The 18,189-nt window shown below is 35.1% G+C and overlaps 3 protein-coding genes across 4 annotated transcripts; 2 read left to right on the top strand and 1 right to left on the bottom strand.

The window, feature by feature from the left end:
• The first annotated feature begins 160 nt into the window (after positions 1 to 160).
• LOC116775654 (zinc finger protein 675-like) lies at positions 161 to 4,125 on the top strand. Its single transcript, XM_032668589.2, has 3 exons — positions 161 to 408; positions 531 to 1,027; positions 1,500 to 4,125. The coding sequence occupies exons 2-3, from the start codon at positions 590 to 592 to the stop codon at positions 3,228 to 3,230; spliced, it is 2,169 nt and encodes a 722-aa protein (XP_032524480.2). The 5' UTR covers positions 161 to 408; positions 531 to 589; the 3' UTR covers positions 3,231 to 4,125.
• LOC116775590 (neutral alpha-glucosidase AB) lies at positions 4,119 to 15,920 on the bottom strand. Its single transcript, XM_032668507.2, has 20 exons — positions 15,760 to 15,920; positions 15,416 to 15,650; positions 14,349 to 14,476; positions 13,853 to 14,066; positions 10,926 to 11,037; positions 10,285 to 10,429; positions 9,733 to 9,870; positions 9,478 to 9,586; positions 9,061 to 9,200; positions 8,664 to 8,851; positions 8,269 to 8,411; positions 8,056 to 8,153; positions 7,799 to 7,921; positions 7,542 to 7,707; positions 7,120 to 7,256; positions 6,767 to 6,879; positions 6,357 to 6,514; positions 5,711 to 5,824; positions 5,234 to 5,343; positions 4,119 to 4,886 (listed from the first exon to the last, which is right to left on the bottom strand). The coding sequence occupies exons 2-20, from the start codon at positions 15,647 to 15,649 to the stop codon at positions 4,673 to 4,675; spliced, it is 2,784 nt and encodes a 927-aa protein (XP_032524398.2). The 5' UTR covers position 15,650; positions 15,760 to 15,920; the 3' UTR covers positions 4,119 to 4,672.
• Positions 15,921 to 16,152: 232 nt separating this feature from the next.
• On the top strand, positions 16,153 to 17,573 carry LOC116775749 (macro domain-containing protein CT2219-like). 2 transcript variants are annotated; one of them, XM_061525149.1, is made up of 5 exons: positions 16,155 to 16,219; positions 16,294 to 16,566; positions 16,636 to 16,728; positions 16,792 to 16,867; positions 17,165 to 17,573. In XM_061525149.1, the coding sequence occupies exons 2-5, from the start codon at positions 16,294 to 16,296 to the stop codon at positions 17,479 to 17,481; spliced, it is 759 nt and encodes a 252-aa protein (XP_061381133.1). In that variant the 5' UTR covers positions 16,155 to 16,219; the 3' UTR covers positions 17,482 to 17,573. The 2 variants fall into 2 exon arrangements, with proteins under 2 accessions (XP_032524618.2, XP_061381133.1); XM_032668727.2 differs by having other exon boundaries at positions 16,153 to 16,566.
• Positions 17,574 to 18,189: the final 616 nt, after the last annotated feature.

The following is an 18,189-nucleotide window of genomic DNA, read 5'->3' as shown; positions in this document are numbered from 1 at the left end:
AATTTAAGCAAATAGCTAAGAGTTTTTAATATAAAAACAAAGAATATGGTTAATTAATTTCATACAAATTATAATTTATTGTAACTTTATTATCTGCGCTTTTGCATAAAAAAACAAAAATTGGATTAAAAAGTACCTGTCAGAAATATTGCAACTTTTGGCATAATTTGTCATTTTTACAATAAAATGTTTACTTTTACTATTTAAGTGTGAATATTTGTATTTTTAAATACATTGTTAGTTTATTTAATAAGAGCAATATATTAATAACCCCGTTTTTATATACTGTTTTGTAATTGCATATAGAAATTTGTGGACAGCACTCCTAAACACTATTCTACCTCAATAGTGTTAAATTTTAATGGATAATTCGCTTGTAGTGATTAAATCTTATTTGAATCGTTGCTGGTATGGAAAAGTTTACTATTATTCCTTTTTATTATGCACAACAACAGTCTTAATTCTATAATACTACAAGACTAATGTATTTTGGTTCTATGAAAATGTGAATATCCTTATTAAATTTTTAGGAATGATGAAAAGCTAAAATCACTGAGGTGGGACTTCAGAAACCTGGTACTAAATAATAATGGAAGCTCAAGACTGTCAAGCAGATAGTACAGACAAAATTGATACCGATATACCAATTAAAGAGGAAGATGCAAGTCATGTTATAGAAGACATCAAAACAGATATATATGACGCCAATGAACTGGTCAATTTATATGATGACACAGATGTGGATATCAAAGCGGAGTTCAGTCCAGTTTTTGAACAGGTGGAGGTAGCACAGGACAAGGAATTGATATCTGAAACATTAGTTTATGAGGAGCCGCTGCACTTTGATGGGATCAAGAGTGAAGATGAGATTGACGATGAGATAGACGATGAAGGAGATGATGAAGTCAATAATGAAATGGGTTATTATAATTACAATGAGGGAAGTTTGGACAGCGAGGAAGCACAGGCTTTAAATAATGTCGAGGCCTGTTTAAGAGATGACATAGATGTTAAAAATGAATATGCAGTAAGTTTTTAAACAAATTGAAAGATTTTAGATTCGTTTTGTGGCATATATTAAGTAATGTGGCATACATACATCTTGTGCCAATGTACAAACATATTGTAAATCTAGACATTTTATGTAAAAAAATTTCAGACATTTATTTCTTTAGGTATAAGATACAAAAATTATGATACTTACACTTACATAATATATTACCTATATTTAAAATTATCAAAAAAGATTTACATTTATATATTGTGTTTGTGTAATAAAATTATAATAAGAAATTATTTTACTATAGAGTTTTATTTTAAAGTATATTAGGTAGATAGATACGGACTATTTATGTATAGCTTACCTTGTGTTCAATTAACAATAATTTAAAAAGCAACCAGCATAAATTAAAGATTTTTCCAAAGACCAACACAGAAAACATTTTAAAATAAACTATTTTTTTTGTATTATCTCTAATCAAATGTCACAAAAATTTCAGGAACCCATCAAAACGGAAGACATCAAAGAAGAAATGGGAATAACTGTAACGGAAACAAGTCTAATATCAAATAAAGTGATAAACACAACGTCCACCATAACAAACGCTCCGGACGGCTTAATACAGTCACAGACAACCAAGACGCTGGTCATGGAAATCCATCCCATGGTCCAGGGAAACGTCCCATACAATAGAATAGAAGAAAAGATATTGTCGACCAACTATGACAACGAGCTCGATGATTCATTCCAATTGAATTCAATAACCGGGGATGTTCTGACGTTGGAGCAGGAAGCGTATGGCTTACTGAAGACCGATCATTACCACCCCGACGATAGAGACTTCTACTGTCACAAGTGTGATAAGGAGAAGGAACATTTGAAGGTTAAAAGTTCAATGGAGAAGAGGGCTGTGGACATCATGAATGGATTGGACTTTAAAATGGAGGACGAGCTGGATTACAGCTTCGATAAGAAGCCTAGGTTGGATGATTCGGAGACGGAAGTGATTAAGAAGGAAGGATACGAGTGCAGTTGTGGAGAAGTTTACAAGCGGAAGAGCAGGATGTTGACGTGCCTGAGGTCTCACGAGATGTACGACGACACCGACTGCTTCTCCTGCAACTCCTGCACGAGACAGTTCAAAGACAAACAGCAGTTGAATCTGCACAGGAAGAGGTTGCATCGGAAGAGGTTCCCGTGCAAATTCTGCCCGACGGACTACGAGACCAGGAAGGAGCTGTTCAAACACCTACAGATACATCAGAAAGTCCAATTGATGGAGTACAAGGTCATAACGGAAGTCGTGAAGGGCAAACAGAAGTTGATATGTTTCATGTGCTCCAAGTCCTTTTCCGATCTGTCCGAATTGAAATGTCACATCATGGACGAACATAAGGAGCCGTACGTCTGCCAGGCCTGCGACAGTTCCTTCACGAAGATCATAGATTTCTGCGAACACACCAAGAGCTTCCACCCGGAGGTCGAAGGTCAATCCGTCTTGGACGTCCTAGAGGCGTTCTCCAAACTGGTCCAAGCCTGGAAATGCGATGAGTGCAACCTACAATTCTATCAAGCTGATAAGTTCGCTAAACACCAACTGGAATCACATGGCTCGGATTCCAAGGCCAAGGATCAGTTTCAGTGTGATGATTGTTTGAGAGTATTCGTCAGTCAGAAAGGTCTGACGTCCCACAGGCGGATCCATCACAACACGCCGAGCGCCGAAGAGACGGAGGCGATCCAACAGGGAGTAATGTGCGTCGAGTGCAGGAAGATATGCAAGGACATGGACGCTCTGACGTCACACATGCGTTTCCACTCGCCGGACAGGAAGTACCCCTGCAAATTCTGCGACTTCCGGTTCGCGACACCAGAGAAGAGGAAGGCCCATGCGGAACTACACACCGGGGACATGAAATACGTGTGTTTTATATGCGAGTACCAGTGCAGCTCGGAGAACAGGCTCCAGCAGCACAAGCTGTCCGTGAAACACGCCAACATGAAGGCGTACCTGACCACCGGGAAGCCGATCATAGACGAGCCGGCGAGGAGCGACTCGAAAGAGACGTGTAAGAAGAGAAGAGACTCATCATCAGAGGACGAGGAGGCCGTGTGCGACGTGTGCGGGCAGGCGTTCAGGAACGAGGACGACATGCTGGAGCACAAACAGACGCATCCCTTCATAGAGTTCCCGAACGAAGACAAGCCTACTAGAATATTCTTCAAATAGCCTTCGGTTGCGAAGCGAGTTATTTTTTTCATTGTTTATTTATTTCGTCCCTGGCGAGTCGCGGCCGGCGAGTTCACGAAGCGTGTCATATAAAGATATCACAAAATCGGTTTTTCTTCAGTTCACATTTGTTGTTCATGGATGTGGGTGAGCGACGCCCGTCTCGGAAACTAGTCTGTTGCGTTAGGACTCTCATTAGCACAGGAGTGGCGTCTCAGATGGAAAATACACTGAGTATTGTATAGCAGATATATATTTGATTATGGGGAACGGGCGTGCGATATTGTTGACAGCTTTAAAATTAATAAAATTATAAAACGTACCCACCGGCCGGGTGCCGCGCGGCGAGGAGTCTGTGCGTTAGTATATTTACAAAAACTACAACAAGGAATAATTTTTAATTATATAAAAAGTATAGATTTATAGGTACGTCGGTCCTCGCTGGACGCTCTCAATGTCTAGTGGGGTAACTCCAGAAATGTTGAATATATTTTAATGTCTCCAAGTGTATCCTTAGCACGAGCTCGTGTCGCCGATACGGACAGTTGGACTGTTAACTAATGAGATCTAAGACTCGCGAGTGTTCATTTAAATTAAAACTAGTATTGTTGTGATTACTTCACGTATTTTATTATTTTTTAAAACTACACACTCCGGTTCGGTTACTTTGCAGCAACCGTGATCACGGGCAGACGGGATCACGAGGGGAGTAAATAAAATACGCGTAGTGATCCGAAAAATATAAGTTTCAGTTAATTACTGTAAACTGTGCGTGTTGCGAGTCGATGTAACTCGTGCTAAGGCTACAGGTCACTTTTGTGCTGTCAGCCTCAATCCAGTGCCTGATATATTATATTTATAGGCAAGGTTATTAATAAAAGGCGTAAATATAAAATCGTATTTTATTTATCACAAATAATAATCTATGGATACCTTGCAAACGTCCAAAACGTCTTAATGTTGCCAGTTTTTGATTAGTATAATAAAAATTTAAAATAAACGTCTCTTCATTGTATTACAATTGTCATTTGATCGGTTCTGTAGAGTCACAACACTGGTTTTATCCGAAAAATATTTTTTAAAATGTATAACAAAGGCGTCACCTGTGAGAACGTGTCTGGACGTAAATAAACTATGATATGGACAAATACACGGGAAGGACATCATTTAAAATACTTTTGAGACCGCGGCTTAGTAGAGTACTATATTATTAACAAAATCAATATTCCCTCAGAGCTTCCTACCGCTAGAGTGACTCCGTCGAGTGTTCCTACAAAATACTATTTCACTTAAACAACAAAGTGAAAACTTATAGTTTTGGGCAAGCGTAACGGTTCTGGCGGCGGCTGAAAGGAAATTATTAAAAGACGAGTAAGTCTCCGATCCGCGGCACCAGAGACGAGGGTCCGCCAGACCCCAGCTGCCGCCAGACCGGCGCGCGTTTAATATGTGAATTGTATTTCCCACTCCTTGGCCATGGCGGCGGCTGGTTTCCTCACCACCAGCACGTCGTTGCCCCGGTGCAAGGTCATCTGCAGCGGCGTGACTTTACCGTCCTGGACGAGTTTGGCCGATTTCGGTGGGTTCTTAATACCCGCTATGACTATACGCTCCACCCACGAACGCGTCGGGTAATGTGCGTTCTTGTCTATGAACCTGCAAGAGACATTTATTAATATTAATGAACACACTAATATAGAAAAAAAAACCGTTCTAATTCTCTTTTACTTCAGAATTTAAGAAAATTAAACATTTATTTTACTCGTTATGATATATAGATAACAATCCTGTGTAAAGAATTTGGCTACAACATTAGTATGATTATATATTGACATTTATAACTAAATTAAAAGGAAGGTAATATAATATAAACAAAATAATACAGAAGAAAATATAATATACGCGTGACCAGAGACGAAAATAAAATTATGTTCAATAAACAGGTCAGTAGCCCTCCACACACTACTCTAAGACCTATATATATATATATGTATATAGCTCACGTGTAGGTCATCCTGTCCGCGGAGTACGCGAGTCGCCCGTACGTGTACTTGTGCTTCCTGTACTCGTACGTTTCCCCGTCGTCGATGTACAGCGAGCCGCGCGCCGTGTTCTGGCAGAATAACGTTTATTAAGCTGTTTGTTGTAGTCATTCGCCATATTTATTTGTATGTGTAAATAATTTTTAATTGTCACAGATAGTACGTTTGATATTTTTAGGTTTAAAGATTATATATAAAAACAATAGTAGGTTTTCTACCCCTGTCTACAATCCTTCTACCCCTGTCTAAAACCCTCTTCCACTGTCTACAACTCTCTACCCCAGTCTACAACCCTCTACCCCTGTCTACACCCTCTACCCCTGTCTACAACTCTCTACCCCTGTCTACAACTCTCTACCCCTGTCTACAACTCTCTACCCCTGTCTACAACTCTCTACCCCTGTCTACAACTCTCTATCCATTTCCCCCGTCCCCTACCTGTTGGTCGAGCGTCACCACTACAGTGTAAGGGTCGTCCGCCATGAGTGGGGATGCTCGCCTGACCCTCTCCTTGCGGAAGATCACTGTGCCGCCTCGCTGGTACACCGGAGTCTACAGCAGGTACAAGTATGTATAACATTAGTATGGCGGAAGAGAAACAAATAATTACTGTCAAACGCATCTGTTAATATTAGAATTTTATTACAAAGTAAATAACAAAATAAATGCACATTAAAGTTACATAAGAAATAATTTACCATATTATATATATATATAGTTATGCTACCTCATTATTAAGCTGTGTACAGACTTTATTTAAAAATAATTAAATCCTAGGGTCATCTGTTTTTTGACCTTATATAACCTTAAATAATGAACGGGTTTGATTATTATATATATGGTTTTAATCATCAAAACTACATATGGTAGTACACTTCAGCCTTTTTTTTATGATAAAAATGATAAGAAGGGAAGGCAACTGTTTAGTGTATATATATAAATTATATATACTAAATAGTACTAAATACTATATATCTATATATTGAATATTTATAACACAATCAGATTGGAACACATTACTCCGGTAAAGTTTCTCAGACACTTTCTTAACTGAGCTGTCATGACTATAGTTCATGTCACCTACCTTGGCTATGTTGACATCGATGGTAGTGTATCCGTTTCCGGGGTATGCCTGATATGAATCTGTATCATACCACAGTGTCTTGGAATCCTTTCCGGGGAAATAAACTTTAACACTAGTGGCGCCCTCTGACAACACCGGCCTCACTAGCAAGCGATCGCCTGAAAAAATTTATATTCATTAAAATATATGTTCAATATATAATCAAGTTATTCTTTTCAAAATAAACACATTTAAACCTATTTTATGGACTATTTTAATAGATTTTTATAGTGAAAAAATTCTTCCCATTAAATACCAAAGCTATTTCTTGCAAGATACATCCTATTTACTATAGAGATATTGTTTATAATAAAATTAAATTGTTTTGTATTGAAAATGAAGAGAATAGCTCAATGTCATTCACAACCGACCCAACAGATATGTGTCATCTATAGTGAATGTCTCTTCCTCCTCCGGGAATTCCTGGAACAATGGTCTCATGACTGGTAGACCGTCTACTGAGTGCTCGTAGAACAACGTGTACCTTGAATCAAAGGAAATATTATATGAAAACTCTAAGCTATTGCTTGTGGAGTGTGTATTATAATTTAATATCACAAATATACATGTTCTGTTAAAATAAAAGTTGAATGAATATATACATTCAGTAATATAAAGGAATGATTCCTTAGTCCACCGGTTGTACAACATGTAATGAAAATTATATCACCTATATTTTTAAATATTGATATGTTTGTATGTATCTCGGTATGTTTGTCATTACCAAAAGTCCAGCAAGGCGTATCTCCGTCTGACCGCGTCTCTTATCCTGCCCATGGTGGCGGCCGGGTACAGCCAGGGCTCCCGTCTCTTGGTTTCTATGTGAGAGTGAGCTCGGAAGAACGGTTGATATGCGGCGGCCTGGTTACATGAGCGTTTGATATATAAAGATAAATTAAATATAATTAATATGAACGGCTTTTAAAGTCTGCTATATATAGTAAATGTCGATTGTATAGTTTTCTACATGTGTATATTATATATATTATAGTATACATAACTGAATTATGCAATGTATATGTACTATATATGGCTCATAGCCTGTAAATTAAATATTAAGGTCGCTAATGACAAAATTAAATAGCTACTTGCTAACCACATATATATATTTCTAGTATAAGATGTATCTCCTACTGAGTGTATTACCTGGTACCACCTCGTCATGAGCTCTTCCTCAGGGTACTTAAAGAACCCGCCGACGTCCGATCCGCAGTGACTGATGCCGCTCGCCGCCAGCGACACGCACATCCTCACCGACGCCTCCAAGAAACCCCACTCCGCTGAGTTGTCGCCGGTCCACACTGCGGCGTACCTACACACACATACACACACATACATATATATATAGTTTTGTTTCTGCGTCTCCTCTTATATTCTACTAGCTTCCTCTTGTATCGACTAACCGCTGTGTGCCGGCGAAGGTGGAGCGAGTTAGTACGAAAGGCCTGTATCTCCCGCCCGCCCTATCCAACACGCCCTGGTGGGTGCCGCTGATGTGGAACAGGCCGTACTCGTTGTGGACGTGTCTGCAGACAAGTTAATTCATTTCTATTAAACTGTACGTGTGTTCTGTTATATTATTTGACAGAATACATTTATATTCTTATCTTCCGTTTATGTGTAATTTTTGAGCTTACCAAGTATACATGTATGTCCGTACCTGTGTTCCCAGAAAGACGCGAGACCGTCATGTCCGTCTTGAGGTGGTTTGTAGTGACGACAGTCCTTTGGCATTGTTATTTCCGGTCCATTGAATACCTGAACATTATATATATATATATATATATATATATATATATTGTGTAATATAAAAATAATTGACAAATATCGTATGTGTGTGTGTATATACGCGTGTGCGCGTGTGTGTACTCACACTAGGTTCGTTCATATCGTTCCATATGTGCACATCCTTGCTGGTCCCCGGGAAGTTATCGAACTGATACCTCTTGACGTAGTAATCCATGACTTTAGGGTTGAAGAAGTCGAGGTACGAAGACGACCCCGGCCAACACCAACCTGGTATAAAAATATAATACAATCAGAGCTATAAATATTATAACGTATAAAAAAATAGTTATTGCTTGAAAATGTCAAAAATGAGACAATGGAAAATAAATACACACATGTATGGCGAAATTAAATAATAATTTAAAACCGGCTTTATATGGCATCAGAATTGAAAATTTTCTTTCAAATTAAGAAATAACATTATTACGTATTACTGCATTGTTTGTTTTTACCGACACCAATAACACGGGTGTAGCGTACCCTCATAGTCATTCCCGTCCTTGTTCTTGACGTATAACCCTTGCTCGGTGGCGTCCTCGTGCAGGAAGTACCCGGCCTCCCTCTTGATGTGCGGGTCTATGATGACCACCAGTTTTCTACCCTTGGCAGTCAGATTCGCCACCATCTCGGCTGGGTGAGCAAACTTCTCCGGGTCCCAGGTGAAATATCTTCGAATTACAATATATTTATATACATATATATATAACTTGTGAAAAATCATTAACAGATAAGAATGTATGGAATAAGCTTGTTTACACTGTTTATCTCGTTTGGTTGGACACATTAACCTTATCACCAATAACTGAATATTTTCAAATATAACAATCTTTATCTAATTCCTTAATTACATATAGTTCAAGTTATACTGGCCACTGACTTTTTCCTATCCGTATATTCAATGTCCAGCCAGATGACGTCCGCGGGTATATCGTTTGCGTCGAATCCCTCGTCCACAGACCTCACTTCGTTTTCATCAGCGTAGTTCCATCTTGATTGATGGTACGCCAGAGAGAATTTCTAAAACAATAAAACATATAACTCTCATATCTTAATACATATTATATGGAGCAGAATAACTAACGTTTAAACGATTAACGTTAAATTTAAACGGTTTGAAATTTAACTAGGATTTCATAGTCATGTGTGAATTTTTTTGGTAGCACAAATATTTTTTATATTGCTAATAACGCTGGAAAGAATCTATCCTATAAAAATGATAATAGATGGGTGGGTGTGTAGAATAGTTTCTTGTGTGTTTATATGTGTATGTGTGTCTGTGTGTGTGTGTTCTCACCGGCGGTAGCGGCGCCACTCCCGTCAGCCTGGTGTACTGTCTAAACACGTCGGAGGGCTTGTCTCCGAGCAACACGAACACGTCTATCACACCGGACTCACTCATGAACCTGTACAAAGCGATGCAACAGTACTTTTGATACGTAATATACATCCAACCGATTATAATCAAGTATATCTACAGCAACACTAAACACACACACACACATATATATATGTGTATGTGTGTGTCAGCAGTAGTACCCCCGTCGCTCACCTGGCGTCCACCCTGGTCTTCCTCCCTCCAGTCACCAGGTTCACGAGAGAGGACACCACTGTTTCGTCAGCGTAGTTCACCACATCCACCCACGTTTCAGCCGAGTTGTGCCAGAACACACCGGCACTGTGACGCTTACTGTGTGAAAAGCACGAAGAATTTTAAATATATATATATATATATATATATATTGATAAAGCATAATTTCAATCATATATACAGTAACTGTATGTCTCATTGAATATTGTGACTTCAATGTAGTCTCTACCAAAAAACTAATAAAATGCTTAAGTTTGGGAAAAAATAATTAATTTATATACATTTGAAGTGAAACTTTTTATGTCTTCCAAGGAGGTTGCGTTACACGTTCAACGCTACCGGGGAGGGGGGATAGAAAGAGACGGTGCTAGTAAGGGTGGTCGATAGCGAATAGTGAGCAATGTTTAAAGTTTGTCTTAAAGAAACAATCTGAGTGCACTACGTATAAATTTCTATCACTTCATATTTTCATTTTTTCATTACGAAGATCACTTTTTTTATCTGTCTTCTTACCTGTGTGAGTACAGGACGGGAACAGCGCCGTATATAGCCATGCGACTGTCTAACTCATACTCGAAGACATCCAAGTTATACAAACGGTAGGGCTCACCGGACGTCGTGGTCTTGAGATAGAAGTTATCCGTGTGTTGTGGGATACCTGACAAGTGATATATAAATATATATTAATGTAAAATGTAAATATGACTTTTTTCAATTTAAAATATTCTATTTTTTTCCATACACAAACATTTTTTTTTTCGTACAGAAATCTATTTTATAGAGTACTAGGTAGTTTTTGCGCTCGACTTCGTCCGTGTCAATTCCACAGTTAGAATTGTATAGTTACAACGTGCTCCGTTCCGCCTTAGAAGCAGTAAGTTAGTACATTATTAATTTATATGAAGTTCATTTGGGTTTTTTCGATCGAACTCGATGAGAAGTATCCTATGTCCGTCTCCTGGTTCCAAACTACCTTCCCAACAATTCTCAACCAAACCGGTACAGCTATTCTTGAGTTATAGCGTAACACACGACTTGGTTCTTTACGACTTTATATATATATATATATAATAAGACATACAAGACGGTCTTAAACATTAATGTATTGTTGACATGAATTATACTGATTCGTTGGACCATAGACCGTGACTCACCGTAAACCTGGTTAGCGTCAGGGAAGGCCACGTCCAGGGACACAGCCTCGTTGCCTCTCGGTTTGCAATCGTGATGAGATTTGAAATTTTCACTCCAAGCACCTTCATCCTCCTGGTATGATATCAGGTATTTATGACTTATGACGTATGATACATCATACATTTAGTCATTTTGATAACGACATTATAATGAGTACATTAAAAAACAGAACAATATTGCAATTAATTCCAAAACAATACTACGAGTAGTGAGATCTGAGACTTTCGCGAGTTTTATTCATTTAAATGAAACTAATATATTTCGGATATACTACGCGGATTTTATTATTTAAAAACTACATAATCCCGACGTTTCGGTTACTTTTCTTGGTTACTTGGATCACGGTTGCTGCAAAGTAACCGAAACGTAGGGATTATGTAGTTATAAAATAATAAAATCCGCGTAGTATATCCGAAAATATATTAGTTTCATTTAAATACTACGAGTAGTTAATTATCACTTATAGTAGTATATAGAGTAGTTATTATGATAACGGTTAGTCTTGTATTGTTGGTGCGATAGTAGATAAGTCAACGTAATCTTTACCCTCGGTGCACGATATATACTCGATCTAAGGTTTTATTCGTAGAAAACTTCGAAACAGCCGGTATTTGGTTTGCTCGTACGAGTTAACCGTAACTGCGGGGATAGTCGGATTTCGTCTATCGATAAATTTAATTGGATCGTTTTGTAGAACGTGGGTTAGTGGCAAAAGCACTTATTTTAAACAGAAAAAAAATATTTTTACACTCGAATTTACACACGATAGCTTAGTTGCGGAAGTTAGGTATATAGCGGTTAGGTATATACCGATTCCCGCGACTTCGTACGCGTTATTTTTTTTTATAAAACCACACATCGTTGGACGTGTGGTGCTTATGAAATAGTTGCGTTTAAAAAAAAAATAGTTTTATTTTAAACTAGTTATTGGCAGAATAACCGCAGCATCTTTGGAATTGAGCTCACAGAAAGGTATATGAAGTGTGTTAATACCACAGCTGACACGAGAATCATGCACAAAATACTGCCACGAAATAATCCAGCGAACTATAAGATGATAAATTATAACCTATGTCGTATTCTGATGTCTAAACTACATTACTGTAGAGTTCTATCAAAATCCGTTAAGTAATTGTTGCGTGAAAGCTGAACATACATACATACATACAATGTTTACCAAACGAAGATAGCGTTTTTCTTTATTAAGATACAACGTATCAAAAGAAATAAAATTAAAATTTTACTTAATATAATAAACTAAAACAATTAAATCATATGTATTCAGAATTTTCGCATAAAAAAAAATCACGGAATTCCTAAAGTAATGACCTTTATTACTTCATAGTAATTAATAGATAATAATTTGATCTTTAAAAAAAATACAAATCTATTCAGTAGTTTCTGTGTAACAAACATGCAAACATCACTACAAAAACTCGCACATATCCGTAATGACCCCATGAGGCATGACCTACGACCTAACACATTCGTTCAATTTAATTTTATTGAACGTGTAATGACGTTTGAGATTTGAACCCGCGACCCTCACGTACACTATAAAATACAAACATTCGATAATAGCACCTTCCTAGTTCAATTTCAACGAAAAAATATATATACAAAAATACACGTTTTTACGTACGGGATAAAGTCTAAAATCAAATAACTGATGATGATATGTATGTGTAATTAGTAATTACGATATAATGTTAAATTAAACTTTATTTACATAGAAATAAGGGCTATAATTACACCGTAAAATAAGTTACGTACAGAAACAGATTACTCTAATTCAGTTAGTCATTTGTGGTTATTAGATAAGCTGTACAAATATTATTGTTTAATTATATATATATATATATATATAAACAAGTTGCTGTTTAACATTCAACATAGACATTTCAATAAAAGTCTGGTTTACATAAATTTGTGTACATGACGTGGGAGTTTAGTCAAATGTCGGTTTTAAGGAAATACTGTAACATATCTCATATAATATGACGAGACGATAATGATGATTTTTCTTACAATCTCTCACGTAGAGATAATGTTAAAGTATCTTTTTTATAAATACGTCACTAACACTACATTTATACGAAATCAATAAGACGTAGTATTTTTAATCTTATCTCATTATAACTAAGGTTCAAAATGTATAAAATACGATCTAATAGTTGTCTAAAAGTCAGAATATTAATTTCATTTCGAATTAAAACTACTAGATATTGCAATTAAAAAGTATAATTTAATTTAAAAAAAAACTAATTTTATTTAAAAACAATTTTGCCATCATTTTATATAGTCACTAAAGTATTAAGAAAAAGAATTTTTAAGGCACTACGTATTAAATACTGTATTTAATTATGCACGTACAAAATGATGGCCCGTTTAAAAAAAAAGCCTATCAGCTAGTGTTGTATAGAAATGAATGATATATGCAGGTGTTATAAATAGGGGACACAGATTAAAAAACAATATTTAAATATCGGTGGAAATACTGTTATCAGTAAAACCAATTAAAATTTAAAATTTCAAAGTTATTACGTTTTATGTAACGTACAACAATAGTATATAACGTACAATAATATACTAGGAAATATAATTTCAGTAGCAGTAGAAAATTTTTCAAATTGTTTAAAAACGAATGGTTTAAAAAAAATCACCCAATAATTGTGTCAACATAATCTAGACCAGACGTTCCCAAAGTGTGGTAAGAGACTCAGAAAAATGGGGTGCCATGTAGAGTCCTGGCGGGAGATTTGTAATTTTATTTAGCTAGAATAAGTTATAGTGGCTTTACAGTAGATGAAAAAATGGAGTCGTTGAAATATAGTTTACTCTCAAAGTGGGTAGGAGGTGAGTTTGGGAACGTCTGGAATATCCTTACCTCAACTGCAGCTGCTTCATCATCATCACCAATCTTCTCCCTCTTCACCCGCAGCGGTTCGACTATCAGCTGGTTGTTGTCATTCAGTACTACGGCGAGGTCACCGTTCTTGTTGTAGAACTCAAACTTCAAGGGGTCAGCTGTTATAATGACCTTATGACCTTGACTGTTGACCACCGTCAGTTTACCGCCCTCATTGGATATCAGTTTCAGACTGCAAAAAATCATGTCTTGTATAAACATAAAACATGGAATTTGAATAGAATATGTGAAGATGTAATTGTTACAAGCAGGAATCCAACCTCAGACATTAGCAATGTAACAGTAGTGACTTTATCATTTGAGCTATATACTAATATTAAGCCAACATTGCTTTTAAATAAACAAATAATATTTGGGTGGAAAAATTATGGCTTCTAATTTCAAAAAGTTTGTATAAATGTTGCCAGATACAAAAATAAATAAAACATTAAATAGTATAAACATATTGATTTACCTATCTTCTTTCGGTTCTCCGTCGAGGGCTAACTGTGTCCTATACCTCGGATATAGAGGTTCAGATTCATCCAACTCGACCCTGAAGGTTCCGTCGACGAGAGCTGATAGTTTAAGTGTATAACGCCACTGTTAAAATAACATACACATATTAGTATATATTTTTAACTTAACCTAAGTTAAATAAATTAATTTGTAGTATATATAATATATATATTGCTATAATCACCTGAATTTTCTTAACCTTAGAAATGTTTGAATACCATCATAACTATGAAACCTTAGAATTAATGTTAGATTTTTTTGCTAGTTTAATAGCTTTTTTTAAAATTATATTCAATGCAAATATTAATATTATTTCTATACAGGCCAAAATTTTTAAATTCATTTTCTGAGTATAATAAAACATGTATATATATAATTTTTTTACAGTATATCTATTTAAGATTTTATACTTGGTCGAATAAGGTTATACCAGTTACTGTTTACACAACAAACAGCCAGTTATGGTTGATTTATTGAACATGCACTTTTATCACTTCCTACTTGCACAATAAATAAGACAACAAAGAAAGATCCTACATTGCTTCATATCAATATTTTTCACCTTAAATATTAAGATATGTTTTAGATTCAAAGATATACTATGAGATATATATATATATATATATATATATATATTATAGTTCAATATATTATAACAAGGTACAAATGTTCTAAAATTAATAGTATGTATATTATATATTAAAAATAAAGACACCATGCCTTTGTTTTGTTTATATATATACGTCATAGATTAAGAAATATAAAGGATATTTTATAAAATAATATGTTCACATAAATTTAAAATTTTGTCTCTAATCATCAAATGCATTAAAACAACAGCACTTTAGTGCTGTTAAAATATGAGTACAAAAACTAAGTTTTATTGTAAAAAAAAATATTATTTAAAATATTAATAAAACAATGTTCTATAATTAAATAGGGACATTAAAAAAAATTCTGTCATTTTCTTTTGATCAATTTTAAATACGTAATTAATATATGCATTAAAGGTTTGTAACTTACCAGAACGTTATTTTTCTCTCCTTGATTATCCTGGGTGACGACTTCCGCTCCCAGTACATTCCCATGTACCATCACTGTATCCAAGTTCAAGGCATACTGTGATTTTTCAGACTTGAATGGCCGAAGCCGCTTACAAAAGCCCGACTGTTCGCAAGTTTTAAAGTTGTTTCTATCTACAGCCAAGCTACTGATAATCGATAGTGCAACCACCAGAAGAAGACTCAGCGTCTTCATCCTGAGAGAAAAAAGTCTTTACAATAAAATAATATTAAACAAAGTGGCTTTTAAATTAACACAAAGGCCGGTGTTGAGTCGCCGATATAAACATATATTTAGAGACTTACTTGGCAGAAAAAGAAAATATTATAACGTCAAATGCTACTAGGTATTATAACGAATTATTTTTTTATATAATCATTGCAGATTAAGGACACTAAATCCTCGAAAAACGCTATTAATTTAGCTAAACGCACGCCTGCGTTACGTGGAGAAATTTCGTTTGACAATTTTCGTATCACAAAAAGTTCAACAATGTTGCTATTACTTATTTGATAGCTCTGAATTTTACGTAACGGAGTTATGAATTTACACAATCATAAAATTTTGTATAAATTTTTATATCAAATATAATATTTATAATAATTAATTTTTATTATAATAATAAAACCAATTATGAATTAGGAATGAATTATAATTTAAAGAAATGAATTTTAATTTTGTTGCTTGTAACTTATTATCTGTTTTCTACGTCAAATATATAAATTCGAATTTTATAAAAAATTATGTTGTTGCCGGTAAATACAGGTATCATATCAAATCGGTTTTGCTCGAGTATCGCGAAAAATTTCATACAATCGCGTTTTTTTTCTATTATAAAGATGAGTTCGGCATCACAATGGAAAGAAGAAAAAGAAAGAATTCTTGCTTTACCTACAGAAGAAAAAAGAAAGTTATATAAATCTGGTGACTACATTACGATAGACAAAGTTGACCCCTGGATATTTTATGTTCAAGATAACCAAAGTTTACAGGATAAGAAACATACAGTTGAAGACCTTAACGAATTCCGTAAAATAAAACTTAATTCAGAACGAAATATAAACATTAACCATAAAGTTTCGATTTTCAAGGGTGATATAACGAAATTGGAGGTAACACAAATGTGTATTATTGGAGATAAACCCCCTAAAATGTTTACTTTTTAACTTCTTATTTTATAGGTAGATGCTATAGTAAATGCTGCGAATTCACGTCTGATTGCTGGAGGCGGCGTTGACGGGGCCATTCACCGTGCTGCTGGACCAATGCTTCAGGTATTTTTTAATGAAAAATATATATTAAAAAAAATCTATTATTCTTACTTTTTTTTTGTCCAGGCTGAATGTAATAATTTGGGTGGCTGTCCTACTGGTGAAGCCAGAATTACTTGCGGTTATAACTTACCTGCCAATTGTAAGTAACAAAATAAATAAAATACTTTTTGGTAAACATAAGTTTTTAAGTTTCTCTATTAAATATATACTTTTCATTGATGTTTCATAAGATTAAGATTGACATTATTTTTTAAACAATCTCTCTGGTCTGATTCGTATTTTTATTTATATCAAATACACTTAACTAAGATAAAAAATACTAATGAATAGGCAGCATGGCTTGAGATCTTAGGTATCCTGTCCTGTCTAAAAGGATGAATGAAAAAAAATACACATCCAGATATTGGTTTGCCCAAAAATTTTTTTTTTTTTTCAGATGTTATCCATACAGTTGGTCCACAGAATGGCTCTGCACCTAATCTAAAATCATGTTATGAGAATTGTTTTGCACTTGTAAAGCAGTACGAATTAAAGACTATCGCTTTCCCATGTATATCCACTGGTATTTATGGCTTCCCTAACAGACTTGCGGCTCACATAGCATTAAGAAGTGCTCGGAAATTTCTAGAAGACAACAAGGATGTCAGCAGAGTCATATTCTGCACATTCATGCCAGTAGATGTCGATATATATGAGACCTTGATGCAAATGTACTTTCCCGTACATGAATGGAATTATGGCGATGATGTATGAACTAACTATTGTCATGTTACGTTATAAATTGTTTTGTTTTTAGTATATAAACCATTGATTATATTAATTTAAAATAAACTTTGTCATTATAACGGCTGTCTTAATTTATTGTATATCATGATTTAGATTTTACTGTGTCATGATATATTATTTCACCTGTAGGAAATTAATATTTTTATCAATTTTACTGGTTTTTTTCCACTACCAATATCTGTTAACTACCATGAGCTTTCATCATTAAATTGAACCCAGACCATCTAAACTTTTAATTTATGTATATGTTTTTTGATTAGGATTGGATAGTGCTTGACTATCATTGCACCCGTTGAAAGGTGGAAATTAAGTCGTAGGTGGTGAACGCACTATCTCAGTAACATAGTCACTATTCTTGTGGCCACCCAAATTATAAGACGAGAATCGAAGGAAACAAAAATGAAGGCCAACTTTGTCAATCCTTTACTGAGTGCACTGGGAAGAAGGAAATGTACCGCTTAATTGCATGCTAGTTTCAACACATTTATATCTTTTTAAAATCATAAATTGTGTAACTATTTGACAAAACAAGTTCTAGTATGGATTCGGAAGTAATCAATATCAATAACTTAAATTAATTTTCACTCTAACGACAACTTTAATAATTTGTCTTAAAATATTAATAAAAAAATTTGTTTGCTGAATAAACAATTCTTAACATAGTCTTTCATATTT

Source organism: Danaus plexippus, chromosome 27, assembly GCF_018135715.1.
Source record: "Danaus plexippus chromosome 27, MEX_DaPlex, whole genome shotgun sequence".
NCBI lineage: Eukaryota > Metazoa > Arthropoda > Insecta > Lepidoptera > Nymphalidae > Danaus > Danaus plexippus.
Note: the sequence above shows the minus strand (reverse complement) of the source record. Positions and strands in the feature narration are given on the sequence as shown.